Source organism: Cervus canadensis, chromosome 21, assembly GCF_019320065.1.
Source record: "Cervus canadensis isolate Bull #8, Minnesota chromosome 21, ASM1932006v1, whole genome shotgun sequence".
In the NCBI taxonomy this organism is placed as follows: domain Eukaryota; kingdom Metazoa; phylum Chordata; class Mammalia; order Artiodactyla; family Cervidae; genus Cervus; species Cervus canadensis.
In genome coordinates, this window is record NC_057406.1 from 30,693,952 (window position 1) to 30,717,168 (window position 23,217).

At 38.8% G+C, this 23,217-nt stretch overlaps 1 protein-coding gene across 1 annotated transcript; it reads left to right on the forward strand.

Moving 5' to 3' along the window:
* Window positions 1–2,780: 2,780 nt before the first annotated feature.
* Window positions 2,781–18,479, forward strand: CMAS (cytidine monophosphate N-acetylneuraminic acid synthetase). The gene is made up of 8 exons (XM_043440914.1): window positions 2,781–3,144; window positions 10,039–10,181; window positions 10,340–10,495; window positions 13,028–13,161; window positions 14,900–14,994; window positions 15,374–15,545; window positions 16,671–16,824; window positions 17,886–18,479. Exons 1-8 carry the CDS (start codon window positions 2,885–2,887, stop codon window positions 18,074–18,076), a joined length of 1,305 nt encoding a protein of 434 aa, XP_043296849.1. The 5' UTR covers window positions 2,781–2,884; the 3' UTR covers window positions 18,077–18,479.
* The last annotated feature ends 4,738 nt before the right edge of the window (window positions 18,480–23,217 follow it).

The following is a 23,217-nucleotide window of genomic DNA, read 5'->3' on the forward strand; positions in this document are numbered from 1 at the left end:
TATTCACTTTGAGAGCAGTTTATTTTTAACTCCTTCAGAGTAACCCAAAGACAAACTAACATTTCCTCTTCTTGGCACAATCATTATCCTTCTCTTTTTTCAAAATTCCATTTATTGTGTTATGAATACATCTACCATCTTAAATTTTAACTGTGCAATACATAATTGTTGACTACAGGTTATACAATGTACAGCAGATTGCTAGAATTTATCAATCTTGTTTGTGTGCGTGCTCAGTCTTAACTGACTCTTTGTGACACCATGAACTGTAGCCCACCAGGCTCCTCTGACCATGGAATTTTCCAGACGAGAATACTGGTGAGTTGCCATTTCCTTCTCCAGGGGATCCTGAAACGTTATGCCCATTGACCACACATAAGGGAAATATATTAAATGAGTATGGTCTTAATTTTATTGAAAAAAAAATAAACTATCAAACTTCTGTGTGTCATATATTGAACTAGATAACCACCTTCCACTTTGAATATCCCCTCCCGCATTTCTCTCTTTCTTTCTCAAGATTGGGAATCAACCAGCTGTCAGGTCTAACCAAAACTGCCCTGTAAAAATGCAAAGAATACAAGGTACTTTATTATCACAAGACTGCAACGGGATACAAAAGTATGTGTGGGCAGAGACTGGAAAAGTAACATGAGATGAAGTTCACTGCCTATTACCAAGCAGATACTGCAACCCACACGCTGTTCTAGATGCAATTACAAAGAAGGAACGGTCCCTCTCCTGGAGGAGTCCACAGTCTCAGAGCTTTTACGCAAATTGCTGTAATCTCCTTTGATAAGAAACAACGGTGCCACTGTGTGGAGGACACCACTGTGCCGGAGGAGTTAAACCACTCAGATGTCGGTGGTCCACTAGTGTTTGCGGGCCTCTAGGCAATGACCGTGGAGCATGGCAACTGTCCTATCAGTGGGAGCTAAAGTAATTATTGGAGTGGAGAAGGAAAAAGAGGTTTCGTGTGTCAGAAGCAGTAGGTGTCCTCCTCACACGGTTACCAAAAAAATCAGTGTTACTGTTTCTCATCACAATAACTGGGAAGGTCCCATTCAAAGAGCCAGTGCCTTGAGGGCACAATGACCATGTGGCCTGCAGGGCTGGGATGGTTCCTGGGGCCTGGCCCCTTCTCCAGGCCCCGCACTGATATCTGTTTATAGTCATCCTTCCCCATATCCAACACCTTCTCCCAGAACCAGACCCTAGAAGGGCTGGGCTACTTCACAGGCAAAAAGATGAGACGTGAAGTTTCCAGTGACTGTCTGGGACTCAAAACACTACAGGCTTACTCTGTCTCCTTCAGAAAGGGCCAAGACCCGGGAAGCACGGGGACCTTCTGCCACTCCTGGAAAAGGAAAGGCAATACCTCCACCTTTCATTCATTCTGTCTGTCCTCCACCTAGGACAGACAAGCAGACTCTCTGCTTCCAGATACAGGCTTGTAAAAGTGGTAAAATGCGAAGTGTACGTTAGGTAGGAGATTTCTTTCTAAAAAAATCACACAAAAAAGATATATGTGTGTGTGTACATGAGTGTGTGTGTGTGTACATGAGTGTGTGTGTGTACATGAGTGTGTGTGTGTGTACATGAGTGTGTGTGTGTGTGTGTACATGAGTGTGTGTGTGTGTGTGTGTGCCCCTTTGAATCTTTTGTCTGGATCAAGAGCTTTTCCCTTCTCCCTGAGTGGCTTGACCCTGCTTTCTTCCATGTAATCATAAGCCTCCCAGTCAATTTCAGAACAGAAACTCTCCTCATCCCCCTTCCCTCATCCTGCCCTGAGGATTCAGGTTTAGAGGGTCCTTAGCACCCAAATATTCAGCAAGAAAAAGATCCTTTTTTTCCCAAAGTCTCTGGAAAGGACTCCAGGGGGATCTGCTTGATCATATTCCTGTCTGTGGGCCACAACTGTTCTCAGGAAGATGAGGTACTTAGATTGATCAGCCTGGGTCATACATTCAATGCAACACTGCCAAAGATTTGTGTGAAATGCCCACCAGGTAAGAGAGCTAACAATTCCCGAAAGGAAAAGATTTCAGTAGTCCAAAAACAAACAAACAAACAAAACCGAACAGATGTCCGTTGCACTTAGAAGGGACTAAGCAAGGTTGACTTCCAAGTTTTTCCATCTAGGTGGATGGTGATGTTGGTAGAAAATGCAGACAGAAATAGTCCCATTGTAGTGATCATGTCTCACTATACACAAACACAGAATCACTACATTGTACACCTGAAATGAACATGTTAAGTGTCAATTATATCTCAATTTTAAAAAAGAAAGAAAGAAAAGGTAAATGCAAATATAGAAGCAGTTTGAGCTCATAGGCAGAGCTGTTTTTAAAAATGTTGTATTTAAAGGGCCTGGAGGACATTCGAATGAGGTCATCTCTTAGAAACAAGGAGTCGGTAGCATAGCAGGAAAACGGACACTTAAATTTTTAAATGAAAATTGTTTCGAGTTAGGGTGCATCGGGGTGTGATGTGGGAAACCCACTACAATTTCTAATGTGGAAATTCTTCAGCAGAAGAACTATTTGTTGTCCAAGTTGCCTATTTTATTAGTGTCCATGTTGCCTATTTTATTAGTGTCCATACAATATCAAGCTCCGCAGAAGCCTTCCAGTCAGGACGGGGCTCTCGGTGCCGGACTTTGGCTTGGGGGTCGTGCAGGCGGAGCCTACTGGCCCGGCGAGCGACCCACGGACTACAACTCCCGGCGTGCCCCGCGAGGGGGGGGGCGGGTTCGGAGGTGGGCGGGGCCGGGAACAGCCACCCCCGCGGGCAGTCGGGCGGGGAGATCGGGCGGCGCCGAGCTGAGGTGGCGAGACAAGAGCTCCCGGATGTGGAGAAGCTGGGGAGAAGGCGTGGGAGGAAGATGGACTCGGTGGAGAAGGGGGCCGCCACCTCCGTCTCCAACCCGCGGGGGCGACCCTCTCGGGGCCGGCCGCCGAAGCTACAGCGCAACTCCCGCGGCGGCCAGGGCCGAGGGGTGGAGAAGCCCCCGCATATGGCGGCCCTCATCCTGGCCCGGGGCGGCAGCAAGGGCATCCCCCTGAAGAACATTAAGCACCTGGCCGGGGTCCCGCTCATTGGCTGGGTCCTGCGTGCGGCCCTGGACTCGGGGGTCTTCCAGAGGTGCGCATGTGCGAGAGTGGGCGGCGCGGCCTGGGCGGGGGTCGAAAGGGGGAGCCGGGCCGCCGGAGGGGCCAGGGCTCCAGGGGCAGCGGCCCCCGGAAGGGGTGCACAAGATTCGCGGTGCCTGGGCCCCGGCTGCCCGCGGGGGAGGCGGGGCTCCAGTTTCTTCCTTGTTCCGTAACTGCTAGTAGCCATGAACTTGGGACTGTTCCTGCCCCAGCCCTTGAGAATTGACACCCGTAAAAAGGGAGATTTCCTCTTCTCAAAAGTCTGCGCGGCCCAGGTTGACCTCTTAGGGTAAAGGCAAGGAGGCCAGCCTTGTGAAATGTCTGCGATAATAACTCCTTTAGACGGAGGCCACTAGCTTTCCCCTGTTGCTCAGCGTCTCCCACCCACCTGGTGCTGATCGATTAAGGAGGCGTCAGGTTCATGAATGGAGTGGGATGTCGAGGCTTTTCTCATTCCAGCACAGCTTGGAGATCCTTTCCTGACCTTTGGAAAATACTCTAAGCCTGTTGTGAGTCAGCACAATCTAGAAAGCTGCCCACATTTGTACCTGGGTGCGAGACAGTGGAAAAGCATACCGCGGGGCTGTTTGATGAAATGCTTCTAAAAGATTTGATCATACCTTTGGAACCTCGTTTGCCCTAAGGACGGTTTTAATTGTGCATCATTTAAGAGACATGGCCATATGCCATGTTAGTCAGGAGTTATGTCATTCATAAAAGGGAGGAAGCTTTCTGTGCCAAGAATGAATTTACACATGGTAATTTCAACCTAATTGTGATTGAATTTGTTCCCCGTGAAAAGTAAATTATCTTCACCTTTTTATTTTCGAGTTTTGGTTTTTAAAGAGATGGCTGTCTCTGGAGCATATTAATTACATACATTAATATGTGGATAAATGATTTTCATTTAACCGAACATGTTTACAAGGGAGATACCAAAATAGTATAAGTTTACTAATTTTCTTGATGTTTTTATCCAAAGGAAGTCTTGGGTGGTGCTGGGTGAATAGGAGCCTGCACACAAAGATATTAATAACAGTAATGTAACAGGAAGTATGCAGAGGAGAGATAGGGAAAGACTTGGGGATTTGGTTCAATTCAGTAAACACTGAGGCTGAGTTTCTGCCATACACATCCAAGGGGATTACAAGATGACTGTGACGTGGTTCTTTCCCTGTGAAACTCACAGACTTTGGGACATTTTTACCTCCTTACAAAAGGTACACACTGGAAAACAAAAAGGATCGAGAGAAGGTGCATCTAAGTTAGTAGTGATGTAATAAAACCCTATTTCTGTGACATAAACCAGAGATCAAAATCACATTCTTAATAGATTTGAGAACAGAACTCCTTTACAACTCCGATTGCATATGTCAGGAAACCCTTTTCAAACTGGCTTAACCTTAAAAAAGGTAGGGTGTGTTTGAGATACAAATTCAAGAGCAAAAATGATTCATTCATTCTGCAAATATTTATTGACTACCTACTACATGACAGGCACTGTTATGTGTACTTAACCAGGAGTTTAGCAGTAGGGTCCATCCATAGACGGAGCTGCCATTATAATAGGGAGAGGATAGTTAATATACTGTACTGTATCAGGTAGTAATTCATATTTTTAAGAAAAAGTAAGGGGATGGTGCACTTGATCACCATAATCCTCTATTTTTTGGTTCCTCAAAGGCTCTCCCTTTTATGGTATGGGGGTGGTTTTGCTGAAAACTGCAAAACTTTCTACACATAACAACTCTATCCAAGCCTCTGTGGTCAACCAAACTCCATCATGGTTTCTAACGGCTTAAAGGCCTTGTTCTTAGGATCATTCCAGCCCCATAAAAGGAGTGCTCAATGCTGCCAGGAGGATTTACCTTCTTTCTGGCAGGTAGCCCCTATACACCCTTCTTCAACAGTTAATTTAGGAAGCTTGTAATTATCCATTCATCCTCTTCCCTTTGAGGTCTAATCTACCATCCTAAAGGGGTAGGTTTGAATTTAATTGACTTGTTCTGAAGCTGTAGTCAGTTTGGAGCAGCCTTCCTGCTTCTCACCTTCTACTTTCTTCAGAAATTCTATCTACCCTGTGAAGGAATTGGAGAAAACTGTAGCTCACCCGATTTGTATTTCAGGCCTGGAGATTACTTTGTCCAAAATCATTTTGACTTAATTGAGTTTCTAGCCTCCTTAGAATCAAAGTTAACAATACTTTCAAGGTTGCTAACTTTGCCCATTAACTTACATAGTTAACAGTCAAGAAAATATTGCTGAGATATTATTTTCATTTAGTAAAAAGTCATTGTGAGAGCTGAGTTTGTAAGAGCTTGGTTTTCAACAGTGGTTGAATGCTGTGTAAGTAAATCTTAGAGTGAATCGATTTTTTTACATGTTGCCTAATATACTTGTGAAAAATAAACATAAGTTGGTTTCACTTTTAGGGTGTGGATTTATGATTAATGAAAGGCCTGGGCGGTGTTGTCCTTGAAATGGCAGTTTATGATTTGAAGTTTCTGTTATAGGGATCATGGTTGATACTCCTGTTCATCCTGTTAGATGTAGTATGACTTCATTTGAGGCTAAAGCCATTGGCATTCCACTTTGACGTTTACTTTATACTTGATTTTAAATTTTATTAAAAAGACCTGTTTGTTCATTTGCTCATCCTTTTCTCTTGAGCTTGCTAATGTAATGATGCCCCTTAGCTGAGTGGAAATGATTGACTTCCTTATGATGATGTAATAAATGATGATCATTGTATTTTAAGTGTACATGTAGGATGTTGTTTTCATATTCATAGTGCCATTGCCTTACATAATACATATAAATTAAACGTTTGGACCTTTGAAGGTCTGAAAGCAAAACTTCAGTTTTCCTTCAAACAGAGCTAGTGTGAGGATTAAATGAGACTGTCAACTGTTCCTTTATCACCATTCCTATTATTTTCAATAGCTATTACTTACTAAACATTTATTCTATATTGTGGTTTAGATTGATTTTTCATAACAACCATATTTGGTAATTGCTGTCATTGTCACCTCTGTTTTAGTGAACATTTAGGCTTAGGGAGATTTGGCCTCAGGTCATATAACTAGCTTGTGGTAGAGCCAAGACTTGAAGCCCTTCCTTCAGAGTCCATGCTCTTAACCATTTACTGTTTCATTCATTCAGCAAGTATATATTGAGCACCTGTTATATAGCAGGCACTATAAAAATACTTTGTAAAAAGTAAAGCATTATAGAAAGGTCAGTTATTGTTTCCTGGCCATTCTCTATTTCTACTAGTAGGTTGAGAATTTCTCATGTCAATGGATTTTGCATTCCTGGTGTCCAGGGAAGGGCCTAAAACAGACTACGCAGTCAGGAGTCATTTCCATTTCATGAAAGAAGGAATGAATGAATAATGAAAGAAGAAACATAGGCAAACCTCTGTTTTTATTTACCTTTAAGCATTTCCAAAAGATCACTGAATCCTGAGGTGTTGAATGTTTATTGCAGTAAAGATCAGGATATTAAAGTAAATGGCTTCAGTAATTTATTTCAGTTAGTGATTTAACTAGATGTCTAAAGACTGGTCTCTTTTACTGTTTACTTTTTACTTTACTACCATCACCACCCTCCTTTTATCCTCTCTTTAAAAAATTTACTGAGTTTTCATTGGTACTTCAGTTTGTTGTATACCTTTGTGACATTTTCCAGTAAAAAACTTATCCCAAAACTATTTCCTGTTTTGCAGTGGAGGGAAATGAGGGCTTCGGTGTTCTGCCTTTTGCAGAATGATATGAGTAGACATGACACACTTGACCTCTAGCCAATGGCTCATCTTGTTTATTAGGCTTCCTCTGAAAAAAATTAAGGGGCAGGGTGGGGGTTTATTGACTTTATCTCTAGATTTAAATCTTCCTTCTGCCAATAGTAAAGGGAATTTCTTAAATCTAGAACTGTTAGGAATTTTTCTTGAGTTTCTTTCTTTTCACTCTTGACAGTTGAGCATAGATGTTTGAAACATGCAGTTTCTCTTTCATTCAGTAGATGTTGAATGAAAGGAGTGAAAGAAATACAGTTGACCCTTGAACGATATGAAGATTGGGGTGCCAACTCCCCTCCTCAGCCAGGGCAGTCAGAAGTCCCAGATCAGCTTTTGATCTCCCAGAACTTAACTACTAGTAGCCTACTGTTGACCAAACCCTTCCTAATATCATAAACACATTTTTTTTGTTTGTTTTTTATTTTAAGTCTATCCTGGTGGCTCAGATGATAAAGAATCTGCCAGTAATGCAGGAGACTCGGGTTTGATCCCAAGGTTGAGAAGATCCCCTGGAGAAGGGAATGGTTACCCACTCCAATATTCTTGCCTGCAGAATTCCACGGATAGAGGAGCCTGGCAGGCTGCAGTTCATGGGGTCGTAAAGAGTCAGACACAACTGAGCATCCAACTTTTTAAATTTATTTTTTTTAATTGAAGGAAAAATTCTTTAACTTCTGTAGTGCTTTACAGTTTTCAAAAGTTTTACACACATGATTTCATGTAATCTGATTTTTTTCTCCCTACCCCTATATTGGCCCTCCCTCTTTCCCTCTCCCCACTGGTAACCACTAGTTCTCTATATCTGAGACACATTATGCTTTATTTAGTTTTATTTATTTTCATTATTTATTGACACATTTTATATATTTATTATATAGTATGTTAAGTAAGCTAGAGAAAAGAAAGTGTTATCAAGGAAATCATAAGGAAGACAAAATACATTTACAGTACTTGGCTGTATTGATATCGTAATTTTACTTTGTTTACAAGATGAATCATCTATCAGTACCTACATCAGTATTGTCTTATATGATACAAAACACTGTACATGTTACATATATTACTAACACTGAACATCAAAAATGAAAAGATATTGTGAAAAATAAATTCGTATTTATCTACAGGTATAATGATTTAGGCGTTGATAACAAAGAAGCAGCTATATGATTGCTTTGTGGTAGTCTAGGGCTTCCCTGGTGGCTCAGTGGTAAAGAACCCAGCTGCTAATGCTGGAGACCAGGGTTCGGTCCCTGGGTCAAAAAGATCCCTTGGAGAAGGAAATGGCAACCCACTGTAATATTCTTGCCTGAGAAATCCCATGGACAGAGTTGTCTGGCAGGCTACAGTCCTTGGGGTCACAAAGAGTTGGACAGGACTTAGCAGCTAAACAACAATAATGGTGGTCTATATTAATCAGTATGATTGCTTCATGGTAGCCTAGCCCACACACACTAATGAATGAATCGTTATAAAAATTTTATGGTATACAGTATTACAGTCATATTCATAATACAGTGTCAGAAACATTGTTCCATTTTTTAAAAGCCAAAAGTGCAACATTATTGAAAGTGAAAGTGAAGTAGTTCAGTCGTGTCCGACTCTTTGTGACCTCAGGCTTCTCCGTCCATGGGATTTTCCAGGCAGAGTACTGGAGTGGGTTGCCATTTCCTTCTCCAGGAGATCTTCCCATCTCAGGGATTGAACCTGGGTCTCCCTCATTGTAGGCAGATGCTGCAACATTATTAGCTTTATATTAAGTATCATTCATCTTATACCTATGTGAGGGTAGACTATTATCTACATGAAAGTAAAGTAAAGTGAAAGACTCAGTCATGTCTACTCTTTGTGACCCCATAGACTGTAGCCTGCCAGGCTCCTCTGTCCACAGAATTCTCCAGTCAAGCATACTAGAGTGGGTTGCCATTTCCTACTTCAGGGGATCTTCCTGACCCAGGGATCAAACCCAGGTCTCCTGCGTTGTGGGCACATTCTTTACTATCTGAGCCACCAGGGAAACCCATTATCTACATACGTTTCATGCATTCATAGCATACCTAACTTTATTTTTTCTGATAGTACTAGCCTGCACAGTTTGCAGTTTAGTTCACACTGTTGCAGATCTCCTTAAATTTTCCCCATATATTTATTGAAAAAAATTCACACAGTTCAAACCTGTGTTGGTTAAGGATCAACTGTATGTGCGTATACAAAAGAAGGCATTCAAAAGTCTTTGTGGAATGTCAGTCTAAAAGCATTGTGGCTAGAGTAAAAAATTCTGTTTCTAGCAATGGAAATTTATAAAGGTTGAGAAAACTTCAGTAGAGACTAGTATGCATCTCCCAAATAATGTTTTATATTTTACTGTGAGCTATCACCTTACAAAGTGCAAAAGGTCAGCTATGTAAGGTGTGGTTAATAGAGCTGTTACACTAAGCTCTCCAGAGCCAGTCAAGTCATTTTCTCCACGACTTTGATTGTTATTGGTGGCTTCACCCAGTTGATTCTGTGTTCAGATATTTATGTACCCATTGTTAGTTGCCCCCATCCCGCCCAAAAAAGAGTTGGCTTGTCTGACTGTTTTGGGCATATGTCTTTACTGAGCTTGAAACTCAGCCTTGCAATTTGGCTAAGCCACGTCCATTTTTTTTCTCAGCAGGCATATTAACTATACAGTGTTTTGGATTTTGATGGGAAAAAAGAAATAGTATCTTCTTTATTTCCTTTAGATTTGAACTTCCAGTGTTACTAGTATTTTTAATAAACCATTATCCTTAAAAATATCCATTTTTTCTAATTTTATAAAATATCTAGGGCTGTGTAAACAATATGTATATAAATGTTATATATAATATAAATATTACATCTGGGACCACATTTATATTTCAAGCATTTAAAAATGTGGTCTCCATAGAAAATTCTTTATTTTTCTCTAAATTTTATATTGCTTTAAATCTGTAGCATTATTTTGATGGTACAAAAACTATTCTAACATTATATAAACTGTATTTTGGGGGTTGCAGAGCTCCTTTTTATCTTTTTTTTTTTTTTTTAGTGATTTGGCTTTTTTTTTTTTTAATATCTGTACAGTGTATGGGTTTCAACAGACCATGATGAAATTGAGAATGTGGCCAAACAGTTTGGTGCACAAGTTCACCGAAGAAGTTCTGAAGCTTCAAAAGACAGTTCTACCTCACTAGATGCCATCATAGAATTTCTTAATTATCACAATGGTATGAATTTGACTAATAGTTTATTCAAAATTTTATGTAATTTCCAACTTGTTACTCATTTCACAAGTCTTGTTTAACATTTGAATTTAGATCTAAGTATTACTTGCTTGCAAAGAACTTCATTTTGATGTTCTTTTCATTTGTCTTGTCTTTTTAAGAGGTTGACATTGTAGGAAATATTCAAGCTACTTCTCCATGTTTACATCCTACTGATCTTCAAAAAGTTGCAGAAATGATTCGAGAAGAAGGATACGATTCTGTTTTCTCTGTTGTGAGACGGCATCAGTTTCGATGGGGTGAAATTCAGAAAGGAGGTAATCTGTTGTATTGATTTTTATTTTAGCTCATCTTACGGAAAATTAATTTTTCTTATGTAAATATTCTTTAGGAGTAGGAGAGTTAAAAAGGGAGCAGTAAAATAGAACGTGGGATTTTTATCACTATAGTAGATAATAACATTTATAATCAGTTCTAAATCTTGTGATTGTTGAGACAAAACAATGGAAACCAAATTAATTCTCTTTCTTTTTACAAAGGATTATAAAATAATCCTTTATTTGTATTTTGTAATCCTCTATTTGTATTTTGAGGCAAATATGACATTTTTCTAGAGCAGATACTTTTGTGTTGTTCTACCTATGAATCATATAGAATGGTGGGAATAGAAGTCTTCCACCAAAAAGTTACGGAGAACCTCAAGAATGAATCTGTAGAATTGCTTCGCAAAGTTCACAACTGCTTATGCCAAAAGAGTACTGTAACATTTAGTTAGAGCCTTATTTCTCTCCAGACAAACTAGCAAAATATGTCACAAAGAATAGAATTACCAACAAATAGGTAAATGAAACATATGAAGAAGGGCAGTATGATTTCTGTTCAGTCCTGACATTTGTTGAGGGTAGGAAAACTGGGCCAATTGTCTCTAACCTGTGTTTGATTTAAAGGAGATAGTAAGGAAGATGCAGTAAAAATGGAGAAGGTCCACAAAAGAGCTATTAAGATAAGAAGAAAAGTTATAGGCAGAAAATGATTTTCAGTCTCTAAATGTGAATGTCATCAAAATTAATAAAATATATCAATGACTAGTTTATTGATTTCATTCAATAAACAATTGTTGAATATCTTCTCTGTAGCAAATTCATTGTTTTATATATATAATATTTTGAACTTATTCACTAAATATCAAGGGGCTTCCCTCGTAGCTCAGTTGGTGAAGAATCTGCCTGCAATGCAGGAGACCCAGGCTCAATTCCTGGGTGAGGAAGATCCCCTGGAGAAGGAAATGGCAGCCTACTCCAGTATTCTTGCCTGGACAATCCCATGGACAGAGGAGCCTGGCAGGCTGCAGTCCATGGGGTCGCAAGAGTCAGACACGACTCAGTGACTAAACCACTACCACTAAATATCAAAAATAAAATATAGGAAGAATTAAAGCTTGAAAAGCACACTTTTGAATAAGTCAAGGAAACCCAGTGTTAAACTGAATGTTGAGCTTTATATGATAAAGTTTTATATGATTAAAGTTAAAAAGGGTTGGAAAATACCTATACATATCAACAAATACAAATTTGCAAAAAGTTTAGCAAAAAGGCAAGGGAATTCCAGTATGTACTATAGTATGCTATTAATAAAATGTACATAGGTTTGACTCTGCCAGCCCCCAGGTTGCATTTCTAGGAAAGAAATTATAGACAAATATGCCAATAATGGAGAGAAAAAATCCACTTAAATACCCTGCAAAACTAGATTATCCATAAAATCAAATACTTTACAACCATTAAGAACAGTACTGTAATATGTACTCTGTGACATAGTCAGATGTCACAAGCTTTTCACTTTAGAATTAAGCAAGTATTAATGTATTTGTCAGGTGTCTCCTCTGTGCACGCTTGGATCTGGCTGCTGGGACTTACTGCTTACAGAGTGTATGGTCTAATGATGTCAGCATTTTAAATATCAGTAATGAAATGTTATTAAAATACATAATAACTATAAACTGTGTTTGAGATGCATATTTACTAGGACAGTTGGGGCCTAAAAAGAAAGTATAAGGATACTATGGGAGGGTGTTGTCTGGGGACTTCAGGAACAGCCTTGGAATCACATGTGAAGATTCAGTGGAGAAAAATACTATAGGACCTTTAATAGAAAGGCTTCATTTATTATATCATGGTGTAATTAATGTTGGTATTGTTTGGCCTTCATTATTACTAATGATAAACATAATTTATTGTTATGTATATTTTATATTAGTAGTTTTTAAATTACTGGTAAGAATGTTTCATACATTATATAAGCATTTCCCATCAATATGTAAGGTTCAATAATTTAATGAGGAAATAGTCATTTTTCAGTAATTCCATAAACGTTTCTCAACCACATTAGATAAATAATATACACATTGTATTTCTGTAGAAGCACATAGTGTGCAATAGATTTAAAGAGCTCAAATACTGAATATCAGTATTTTATGACAAGTTCAGTTCTTTGGCAAGTAAGGTTGCTTTTATGTCCTCCAAAAGCATTATATTTGTATGAATCCCTTAAAACCTTTAATTATTCAGGATTTCTCCATAAGATACTTTATTTTCCTCTTATTATTATTATTATTATTGAAAGGCAAAGATAAATCATCAGAATTATTTATCAGAATTATTATCAATATATCATCTGAGAGTTGTTATCAGAGGTTTTGTTCCTTTAAAAAAATCTTCTAAATTGTTTATTTAGAAACAGAAATATTCTACATTTTGAGTTTATTTTTGTTTGCTTTTTTAAAAAAATTACTGAATGAACTATTTCAGTGTTCAGAGCACCTGGGACTTATTGTAGCTTTTTGCCTTTAGTTCGTGAAATGACTGAGCCTCTGAATTTGAATCCAGCTAAACGACCTCGTCGACAAGACTGGGATGGAGAATTATATGAAAATGGCTCGTTTTATTTTGCTAAAAGACATTTGATAGAGATGGGTTACTTACAGGTTTGTGCTCGTTTTGGAAAAAATCTTTTAAACCCTTTTGTGTATGTACTTTGAGTTCTAAGAAAAGCAGTGCGGCACTGTTCATAAAGGAAAGTATCAACCCCTAGAGGAAAAGGAGTAACTGACAAGATTTATCATCTGAGGCATTTATCTGGCACACTTACCCCAAACTGATCTGGGATACATTCAGTGAATATGCGAAGGATTCTGCTACAGTTCTAACATTAAGATAAGAAATCAACTGTTGAGTATTCTACTTATGTTGTGGTATTCATATTATTTCATTCAAAACTCTGTTTTTAATCCATGGTTGTATTATTGTCAAGTTGTGGTTGTACAGTTAAATAATCTTTACGGCTTTTAAAAGAGACCCCCCCCCCAAAAAAAAAAAATGCAGCAGTATAGTAGAGGCAAAAGAGCAGCAACCTAGGCATTAGGAAAACCAGATTATAGTAATATCTCTATCTGTAACTATTTAACCTTGAATATATCATTTTATCTGTTCTGAATCTTAGTGCTCTCCTTTTACAATAAGTGCTCTCATTTTATAATAAGTGGGTTGGATGCCTCTCTCAGCTTTAGAGCTTACATGGTCATATCATATACTATTTGTTCATTTTAGTTATAGGTATTGTTGATTCAACACCTACTGTTGATCATATGAAATACTACATAGGTTATCTCATATAATGAAATAAAGTGCATGTTCCTAGTTTTGTTTCAGAGGAAGAAATGGCAGCTCTGAAAAATGAAGTCATTGGCTCAAAGCAAAAACAAGTTGTAAATGGCATTGTTAGGATTTTAATTCAGATCCTTATGTTACTCAAAAAATAGCATTTTAAAACCCCCAAACTCTACTGTTTATAGTGAAAATTCTAATGTGACTCGTTCTCTAAGGGGAAGAAATTTTCCAGTCTTCTGGTCAGTAGGCAAACCGTAGGCTAGCTGTTCAGTTAAGTTTGAGTATTCAGGAAAATTAGATTTGACATCTATAGGTACAACTCTCCCTATGCTCTTTGCTAAGGGGGACTATAATTTGACCCTTTCCTAAGCGTGGAGAAAAATAGAAGTTCCTCATTGTAACAAGATTTCTAAAGAGACTGACAACTGTGAAAAATGTAAATTTCCAGTGATTGATCTTGACCCGTCAGTGATTACAATCATAAGAAGCGTCTCAACCTTCTTGCCCTATGCATACCCCAGGATCATGACGCTCATTGCTCTTGCTTTTGCCCACATGTGATCTGTTCAGTTATTGTTGACTCCTGTCTGTACCTCAGGGATCAGTTCTGTGCAATAGATACTACAGTTCCTTCTCCTCCCCAGTCTGACCCCTATTGCAAATAGGAACAGAAGTTCCCAAAATACTTACACTGCTACTTTTGGATGATGATGGGAGAGACTTACCAGAACAAAGGGAATACAACTAGGGATTCTCAGAAAATTCCTTGTGGTCAGAACCCTGGAGGATATGTATTATTTCTACTCTCCTTCAATGTTAAAATAGAATTCTTAAAAATGGGAACTTGCACTGTGTAGGTAGCATTTGAAAAGGGGTAAGAAGTATATGAAGCTCTCCCCTCCAAAAGAAATTGCTTGTTGTATGTCTGATATTGTTGGGTTGTTCATTTTTCTTAGTACTGTAGCAGTGAATTCATTGTTCTGTATTTTAATAAATTTGTGGATAAGCGTGAATGCGTGTTGACAACAGTCCTCACGGCACTCATAATGTCTTTAGGGTGGGAAGATGGCGTACTACGAGATGAGAGCCGAGCACAGTGTGGACATCGATGTGGACATTGATTGGCCTATTGCAGAACAAAGAGTATTAAGGTGAAAACAAGACCTCACAGCCTTTGCACTAGATCATAAATTATTTTTAGTAGATGCATTTAAATTCACTCTTAGACACTGATTTCTGATCCTCCAAACATCTTAGAATCTTTCGTAATATTTTGCTTACGTGAGGAAGACATATACATAAAATTTGCCTATAGATGGCTTATTCAGTAGCTTCAGAACCACATAGTTTGGTTGGACCACACTTAAAGTTCTTGCACTATAAGCTGAAGTCTGTGTGTGAAGTAACTTGAAAAGGCAATGTTTGAATAATTGGATGGGAATGAATTATCAAGTTTATTGGTGTTAGCCAGATGAGAGGGAGTGATTAGTTTCACACTTGGATTCAAAGGTCTGTTTTGGTTTCTTTTAGATACGGTTATTTTGGCAAAGAGAAACTGAAGGAGATAAAACTTTTTGTTTGCAATATTGATGGATGTCTCACCAATGGCCACATTTATGTATCAGGAGACCAAAAAGAAATAATATCTTATGATGTAAAAGATGCTATTGGGATAAGTTTATTAAAGAAAAGTGGTATTGAGGTATGTGCCCCCTGAACATAGCAATGTTTTTCAAGATTGTGATATAGGGTCAAGGTACATGTGACTGAAATAAGAGATTTAGATTTTTAGTATTATCAATTAAAGAGTCTCAAATTTAACCTTGACATGCCTAGAAAATTATGCTGTTTTTACTTTTAGGTGAGTAGAATTAGGAATCTGTCAACAAATAGATTTCTTGTTTATTTAATGAATGTGAACATATTATTTTAAATAGGTGCTACCTAATATTTCCCATAGGATCTTGCAACTAGAAAGATTTCATAGAAAATAGGTGTCAGCATTTGGAAGAAAGCAAATGTCAGATGGATTTTTTAAAAAATGTAGCTTATTCTTGTGATCTTTTGGACTGCAAGGAGATCCAACCAGTCCATCCTAAAGGAAATCAGTCCCGAGTATTCATTGGAAGGACTGATGCTGAAGCTGAAACTCTCAATACTTTGGCCACCTGATACGAAGAGCTGACTCATTGGAAAAGACCCTGATGCCGGGAAGGATTGAAGGCGGGAGGAGAAGGGGATGACAGAGGATGAGATGGTTGGATGGCATCACCGACTCAATGGACATGAGCTTGAGTAAACTCAGGGAGTTGGTGATGGACAGGGAGGCCTGGTGTGCTGCAGTCCATGGGGTCATAAAGAGTCAGACACAACTGAGTGACTGAAATGAACTGAACTGATTCTTACAATTGAATATTTTAATTCAAAGTAACAATATTTATTTGTATTTTCAAAAATGAAGTTTAAGATGATTTATTATGGTTCATTAGAGATCTTAAATACATGTTCTTGAGCAGGTCGAAAGACAAGTTATAGACTTTCCTCTGAATAAAATGAATTATAGGGGAATCTTAGATTGCTAATAGACAATGTATGTTTTATTTTTTTACCTGTAAATAGATTACTTTCCACTGTGGAAAACAGTCTTTCACCTTTATTGGACTACTAGAAATAAAATCTGCTGAAACTTCATCATTTTAAAATAAGTTAGTTGATTTTTCTTAACTAGTCCTTCAAAGGACTACTCACTTGTGATTTGTACTATTTAAAAGGTATTATTTTATTGTGAGTGATGTCTGTTTTCTCACTTTGCCCTTTTATTTTTTAGGTGAGGTTAATCTCAGAAAGGGCCTGTTCAAAGCAGACCCTCTCCTCGTTAAAACTGGATTGCAAAATGGAAGTCAATGTGCCAGATAAGCTTGCGGTTGTAGATGAATGGAGAAAAGAAATGGGCCTGTGCTGGAAAGAAGTGGCATATCTTGGTTGGTATCCTTCTTTTCAGCCATAATAATGGAAAGCCATAATTATGCAAAGAGATACTTTAATATTTATTATCTTTCACTGAAAACAATTCAAATTTCCGTATATTTAATAATTAAAAATTTCAGTAGATACATGTAGAACAAATTTAAAATAAACACTCTTAACCAACATTTTATTAGTAGTATTTGGTCTATATTTTAGTAATAGTTGTATTCAGAAAGGTGAATGTTAGGTCCTGGGAGTTTCTGAAATTTATCCAATCAAAGGAAAGATAAGAGAGGGAGGTAGAGAGAGTAAAAGCAAGGCAGGGAGCGGGATATAGTTAGGTCAGTGTGATGATAATTATTTATCAAGCAGCAAACAAATCAGAGCTGTTAAAGGGAGACTTAAGATGTATATCAACAAAATGCAATATGTGGACCTTTTTTGATTTCTGATTCAAATAAATCAACTAAGAAGACAGTTTTGAGACAGCTGAGGATGTTTGAGTGTGTCCTAGGTTACTAGATGATAGTAAGGAATTACTGTTGATTTTGTTAGTTGGATGATAATGTGTCACTTTCTTAAAAATGTTTGTATTATAGGGAGATGGTGAAGTGTTTATGGCTTAAATATGTTGTCTGGGAATTCCTCTCCCTTTCCTTCAAAAGACTTTGCAGGGAATGGATAAAAATATTGATAAATAAGGCAAAACATTAATAATTATTCCACATAAATTTGGGGTTCTTATTGGAAATTTTCCTTCATGAAAAAGTTTAAATACTTATAATTTATATGTAGAATTTCTAGTACCTGTAATAGGCATGGCACACAGAGAGAATACTCCATTCTCCTCTAATTGATAAGCATTTATGTTGAATTGCTTAAGAAAAAACACTAGGCCTCAAGTATTTACTATTCATAGAAATACTTTAACTCATTTTGTTCCATCTAATCTGTAGCATTCTTATATGCAGTGTCTGAAGTTGCCAGAACTGTTTATTGACTGCTCTTTGCATTATTTAGAAAGAATATTCCTCATCTCTTTAAATATTCAACCAGTGTTTCTTCGACTTAATAGGAAATGAAGTGTCTGATGAGGAGTGCTTGAAGAAAGTGGGCCTCAGCGGTGTTCCCGCTGACGCCTGTGCCGCTGCCCAGAAGGCTGTTGGATATATTTGCAAAAGCAGTGGAGGCCGTGGTGCCCTCCGAGAGTTTGCAGAGCACATTTTCCTACTCATGGAAAAGATCATCAACTCATGCCAAAAGTAGAAAGTAGTGTTATGTTGGAAAAGAACATATGCAGCCTTCGTCAGCTGTTTTAACTTTTATTTTTGATTAACTACGATTCCATGCTGTAATGTTAACAGAGTGTGATTTAATTTGTGATCTATCTAATATCTTTTAAAGCACTCAAACTCTCACTCTGAAACCTTCTATGAAATAACTGTGCTCTACTTTTCCTCTTTATGCAGAATCATTTAGAGATTGATTACAGTCTTTCTCAGATTTTTAGTCAATGCAAGTAAGAACATCATCAAAATTGACTTTGTATCGTACTCTGTAAAGTTGTGCATTTGTGTGCTTTTAATGATGCTGAAACTTTATTTATTTGGGGGTAGTTTGTCTGGTAAGACATGCCCTTCTATTAATTAATAAAATTACATTTCACAAACTTGATGAAAACTGCCTTGTTGTTTTAGAAGAGATTTACCAAACATTGCCCGATTTCCTTTAGACACTGACAGGGCAATCGGTGTGAGAAACAGGCCACCAAATAGCAGCTGTGGAGCGCCCTGTTGTCCTTCATGTATGGATACAGACAGCACATACATACAAACAGAGGTGTCTGGGTAAATTTGTGTATTGTGAAGGTTATATATTGATCTGTAGTAAATCATTTGCAATTACCTCTGAGGTCATGGTGATTTTGTATACTAAATTTGGCTATTACAATTTTACAGCCACCACAAATCACTCTCCTACCTGGTTAGATTCCAAGAATGGGGCGTTAGCTCACACATGTGGACCCTTAGCTAATAAACACTAACCATTTCCTGTGGAACATTTTCATCTATTTCCACCATAAAAAGAGTTCAGGTAAAACTCTAGCAAGAAGCAGGCCACTCAGACTGTGCTATATAGGAAGTTGTTTCTCTGTCAGGGCTGAGTGAATCTGTATAGTTCAAAGACTGCCCCTATAGGCCAGACAGAGAAAGTGAAGTCGCTCAGTCGTGTCCGACTCTTTGCAACCCCATGGACTGTAGCCTACCAGACTCCTCCCTACATGGGATTCTCCAGACGAGTACTGGAGTGGGTTGCCATTTCCTTCTCCAGGGGATTTTCCCAACTCAGGGATCGAACCAGGGTCTCCCACATTCCAGGCATTCCCTTTAACCTCTGAGCCACCAGGTAAGCCCCTTAGCGCAGACATAAGATAGAAGGAAAAAGGATCCTCTTCTACGTTAATTTCCTTTACATCTTGTCCTGGATTTACTGCCATCTTTCTTGCTTTCCCGCAGCAACTTCTTTTCTCCAGTCCCCTTAAATTTGCACATTCCAAAAGGTTCTTACCCCTATTCTTGTTCTTCCCAAAGACCACATCTCTATTCAAAATTTCAGCTATAGACTCCATGCAGGTGACTCCAAAATCTAATGACTCTAAAATCTAATGTCCATTGTGAGTTCTAGTTGCATTTCAAATTCTTCATATTACAGGCCAGACACCTGTACCTCATCTCCCAAAGGTCTTTTTTTTATCATTGGGACATATAATATCCCAAACAAACCTTCCTCAGTTTCTCCATTTCTAGTCAGACACTAAATCTTGAGCTTGACACTATAACCCAGTGTCCTTTCAGTTTATCTAATACTATTTGCTAGATTGATTATATATTTGCTGTTATCCTTTACAAAATGGATATCACAGAATGTGATCACACATGTCCTAGTCCAAATGTACTCTGGACATGTAATATTTCCAGCTTTGGTTCCTACTAATCCTTGTGGGTCCCTCCACCCCAATCAAGCTATTCTATGTAATTCTCCAACAATACCTCTGTTAGCCTATTCTCAAACCCTACCTTCTAGTCACCAAATGAGTTACTCGTTCCTACAAAAACTCCTGCCAAAATATCTCTCATAAATACCATGTGTGAGTATAGATTATACTGGAGTCCTTGCTTCATTTCCATTACCCAAAGCCAAATACGAGGACACCTTCAGTCCTCGTTGTGACTCTTGCTTTCCGTGTGCCCAGTGGTAGGGAATCTTAGTCAAGAAGGTATATGTTCAGCACTGACATGTTAAAAAACTTAGAAGTTGCCAACCCCTTCCTTATAAGATGGGCTTCCCTGGTGGCTCAGATGGTAAAGAGTCTGCCTGCAATGCGGGTGACCTCATTCAATCCTTGGGAAGATCTCCTGGAGAAGGAAATGGCTATCCACTCCAGTATTCTTGCCTGGAGAATTCCATGGACAAAGGAGCCTGATGGGCTATAGTCCATGGGGTCGCAAAGAGTCAGACACTGAGCCACTAACACTTTCACTTCTTCATAAGACAAACTGCCCAAACAAAATCAATGCCTTTTCTTAGGCCTCTCAAGACAACTGAAATAGGACAAACATCCAGAATCTGAAGAGGTATACACCTGATAGTGGTTTGCCTGGAGCAAAAGCTGCTGGATGCCATAAATGAACAGGAACAGTTAACTACTAATTTTGAAAGCTGTTGGAGGTTGTGTGAACCAATGTGAGATAGTAGTCATGGAGATTGTAATCATGATGGGTGGGAGTGTAGGACACACTTTCCCTGCAGAAATCACAGAACGGGTCTGAGGATTCAGGAAGAATCCCCATGTGGCCTTGATAGGAGAATAGCCATTGTGAAACCCTTTCTCCCTAGGAAAGGGCTATTCCAGTAGGAAGGACTTCTGCCCCAGAGAGCAATACTAAATGACAGGGAGAAGGGAACTCTGCTCCACTCCAACTTTCCTGTCTCATCTAAGGAGGGGAAACTCTCCCTTAGTCAACAGGGGAGATAACATCAAGGAAACGTAGTGAATGCTGCAGGCAGAAAGAAAGTAAGAGCAGGAGGAAGAAAGCTATATACCACGTAGGAGAGACAAACACTTGTGAAGGCCAAGAGAGAGAGCCAATATTCCCGAGAGCCAACTAAAAGATCAAGACTTTGAAGATTTTTAGAATGTTCTCTGTCTTCCACACCCTGTGCCACACACCAACATATTGCTAGCATAATAACAGTGGATTACACCTTTAAAAGGTACAAGACACAGACGTCCTCTGAGAAGCAATACAAAAGGAAGTCCCCAAACTAAATACAAGGATATCAGATGAATTTGAGGTCTCTGGTACCTCTTGCTACAAGAAACAGCCCAACTCCTAGCAAGATCAATGTGAATCTTCACACTAAAAACCTGTATGTATTAGCACCTATTACTCAATAACGTATCTAGCTTTACAAGGCATACCAAAAGATGAGAAAAAGCAGAATCTGAAGAGACAAAGCAATCATCAGATACAGACTCAGATATGACACAGATGTTAGTATTATCAGACAGGCAATTTAAATAGCTATGATTAATATGAAAGGCTGCAATGGGGAAAGTACACAATATGAAAGACTAGCTAGGTAATGTCAGTAGAAAGATGGAAACATTAAGGGAATCAGAAAGAAATGCTAGCAATCAGTAACAGAAATGAATGAGAGTGGGTGAGTATGCTTGAAACAGATGAGGAAAGAATGGGTGAACTCAACATTAGCCAATTTTATTTTTATCTGTATACCTGAATTACATGTTTATTTTATTATGCTTTATGATTTTCCAGCTTTGTTGAGATTTCCTTATTGTTGTTCAGTCACTCAGTTGTGTCTGACTCTTTGCGACCCCAAGGACTGCAGCACACCAGGCTTCCGTGTCCTCCACCATCTCCCAGAGCTTGCTCAAACTCATGTCCATTGAGTCAGTGATGCCATCCAACCATCTCATCCTCTGTCATGCCCTTCTCCTCCTGCCTTCAATCTTTCCCAGCCTCAGGGTGTTTTCGGCTCTTCACATCAAGTGACCAAATTATTGCATCTTCAGTTACAGCATCAGTCCTTCCAGTGAATATTCAGGACTGATTTCCCTTAGGATGGACTGGTTTGCTCTCCTTGCAGTCCAAAGGACTCTCAAGAGTCTTTTCCAACACCACAGTTCAAAAGCATCAATTTTTCAGTGCTCAGCCTTCTTCATGCTCCAGCTCTCACATCTGAACACGACTACCAGAAAAACCATAGCTTTGACCTGAACTATACTTGACATATAACATTGTGTATGTTTAAGGTATTCGACATGATGATTTGAAATACGTATATATTGCAAAATGATTACCACAATAATGTTAGTCAACACATCCATTACCTCACACAGTTACCATCGTGTGTGTGTGTGTGTGTGTGTGTGTGTGTGAATGTGTGTGTGGTGAGAACATTTAAGACTTACTCTTTTAGCAACTTTCAAGTTTCAATACAATACAATTTCAATACAATACAGTATTGCTAACGACAGTCACCATGTTGTACATTAGGTCCCAGAAACTTAATGTATCTTATAACTGAAAGTTTGGACCCTTTGACCAACATCATCTATTTGCCTTACTCCCTAGCCCCTGGCAACCATCAATACACACTCTATTAATCCTTTTTTGTTGTTTAAGATTCCACGTGTAAGTGAAATCGTGTGGTATTTGTCTTTTTCTCTTGAGTGTATTTCACTTAGCATAATGCCCTTAAGTTTCATTCATGTGGTTGCAAATGGCAGGATTTCTTCCTACTTATGGCTAAATAATATTCCACTGTATAAATCCATGTAGGACTACCCCAGTGGCTCAGCAGTAAAGAACCTACCTGTAATACAAGAGACACAGTAGGATCCATGGGTTTGATTCCTGGGTCAGGAAGATCCCCCGGAGAAGGAATTACAACCCACTCCAGTATTCTTGCCTGGAAAATCCCATGGACAGCCCATAGAGTAGAAAAAGAATCAGACACAACTTAGTGACACACGCACACACACATATATACATTTTCTTCATTCATCATTGACAGGTTGTTGACATGTGTTATGAATTTGCAAATTAACATTTATAAAGTAGATCACATAGACATGCATGTGCATGCTCAGTCTTGTCCGACTCTTTGGTTCTTCTGTCTCTGGGATGTTCCAAGCAAGAATAGTGGAGTGGGTTGTCATTTCCTCCTCCAGGGGATCTTCCCAACACAGTAATTGAACCTGCATCTCCAGTGTCTCCTGCATTGCAGGTGGATTCTTTACCACTGAACCGCCAGGGAAGCCCATCACATAAGATGTGGAATCAACCAATATGGTAACACAAGATACTGCTGAACTCCAC

Excerpts from the sequence above, each read along its gene's own strand:
- CMAS (XM_043440914.1), top strand. The coding sequence starts at position 2,885 with ATGGACTCGGTGGAGAAGGGGGCCGCCACCTCCGTCTCCAACCCGCGG. Across the intron at positions 3,145-10,038 it reads GACTCGGGGGTCTTCCAGAG|TGTATGGGTTTCAACAGACC; the intron begins GTGCGCATGTGC and ends ATATCTGTACAG. Across the intron at positions 13,162-14,899 it reads TAGAGATGGGTTACTTACAG|GGTGGGAAGATGGCGTACTA; the intron begins GTTTGTGCTCGT and ends TAATGTCTTTAG.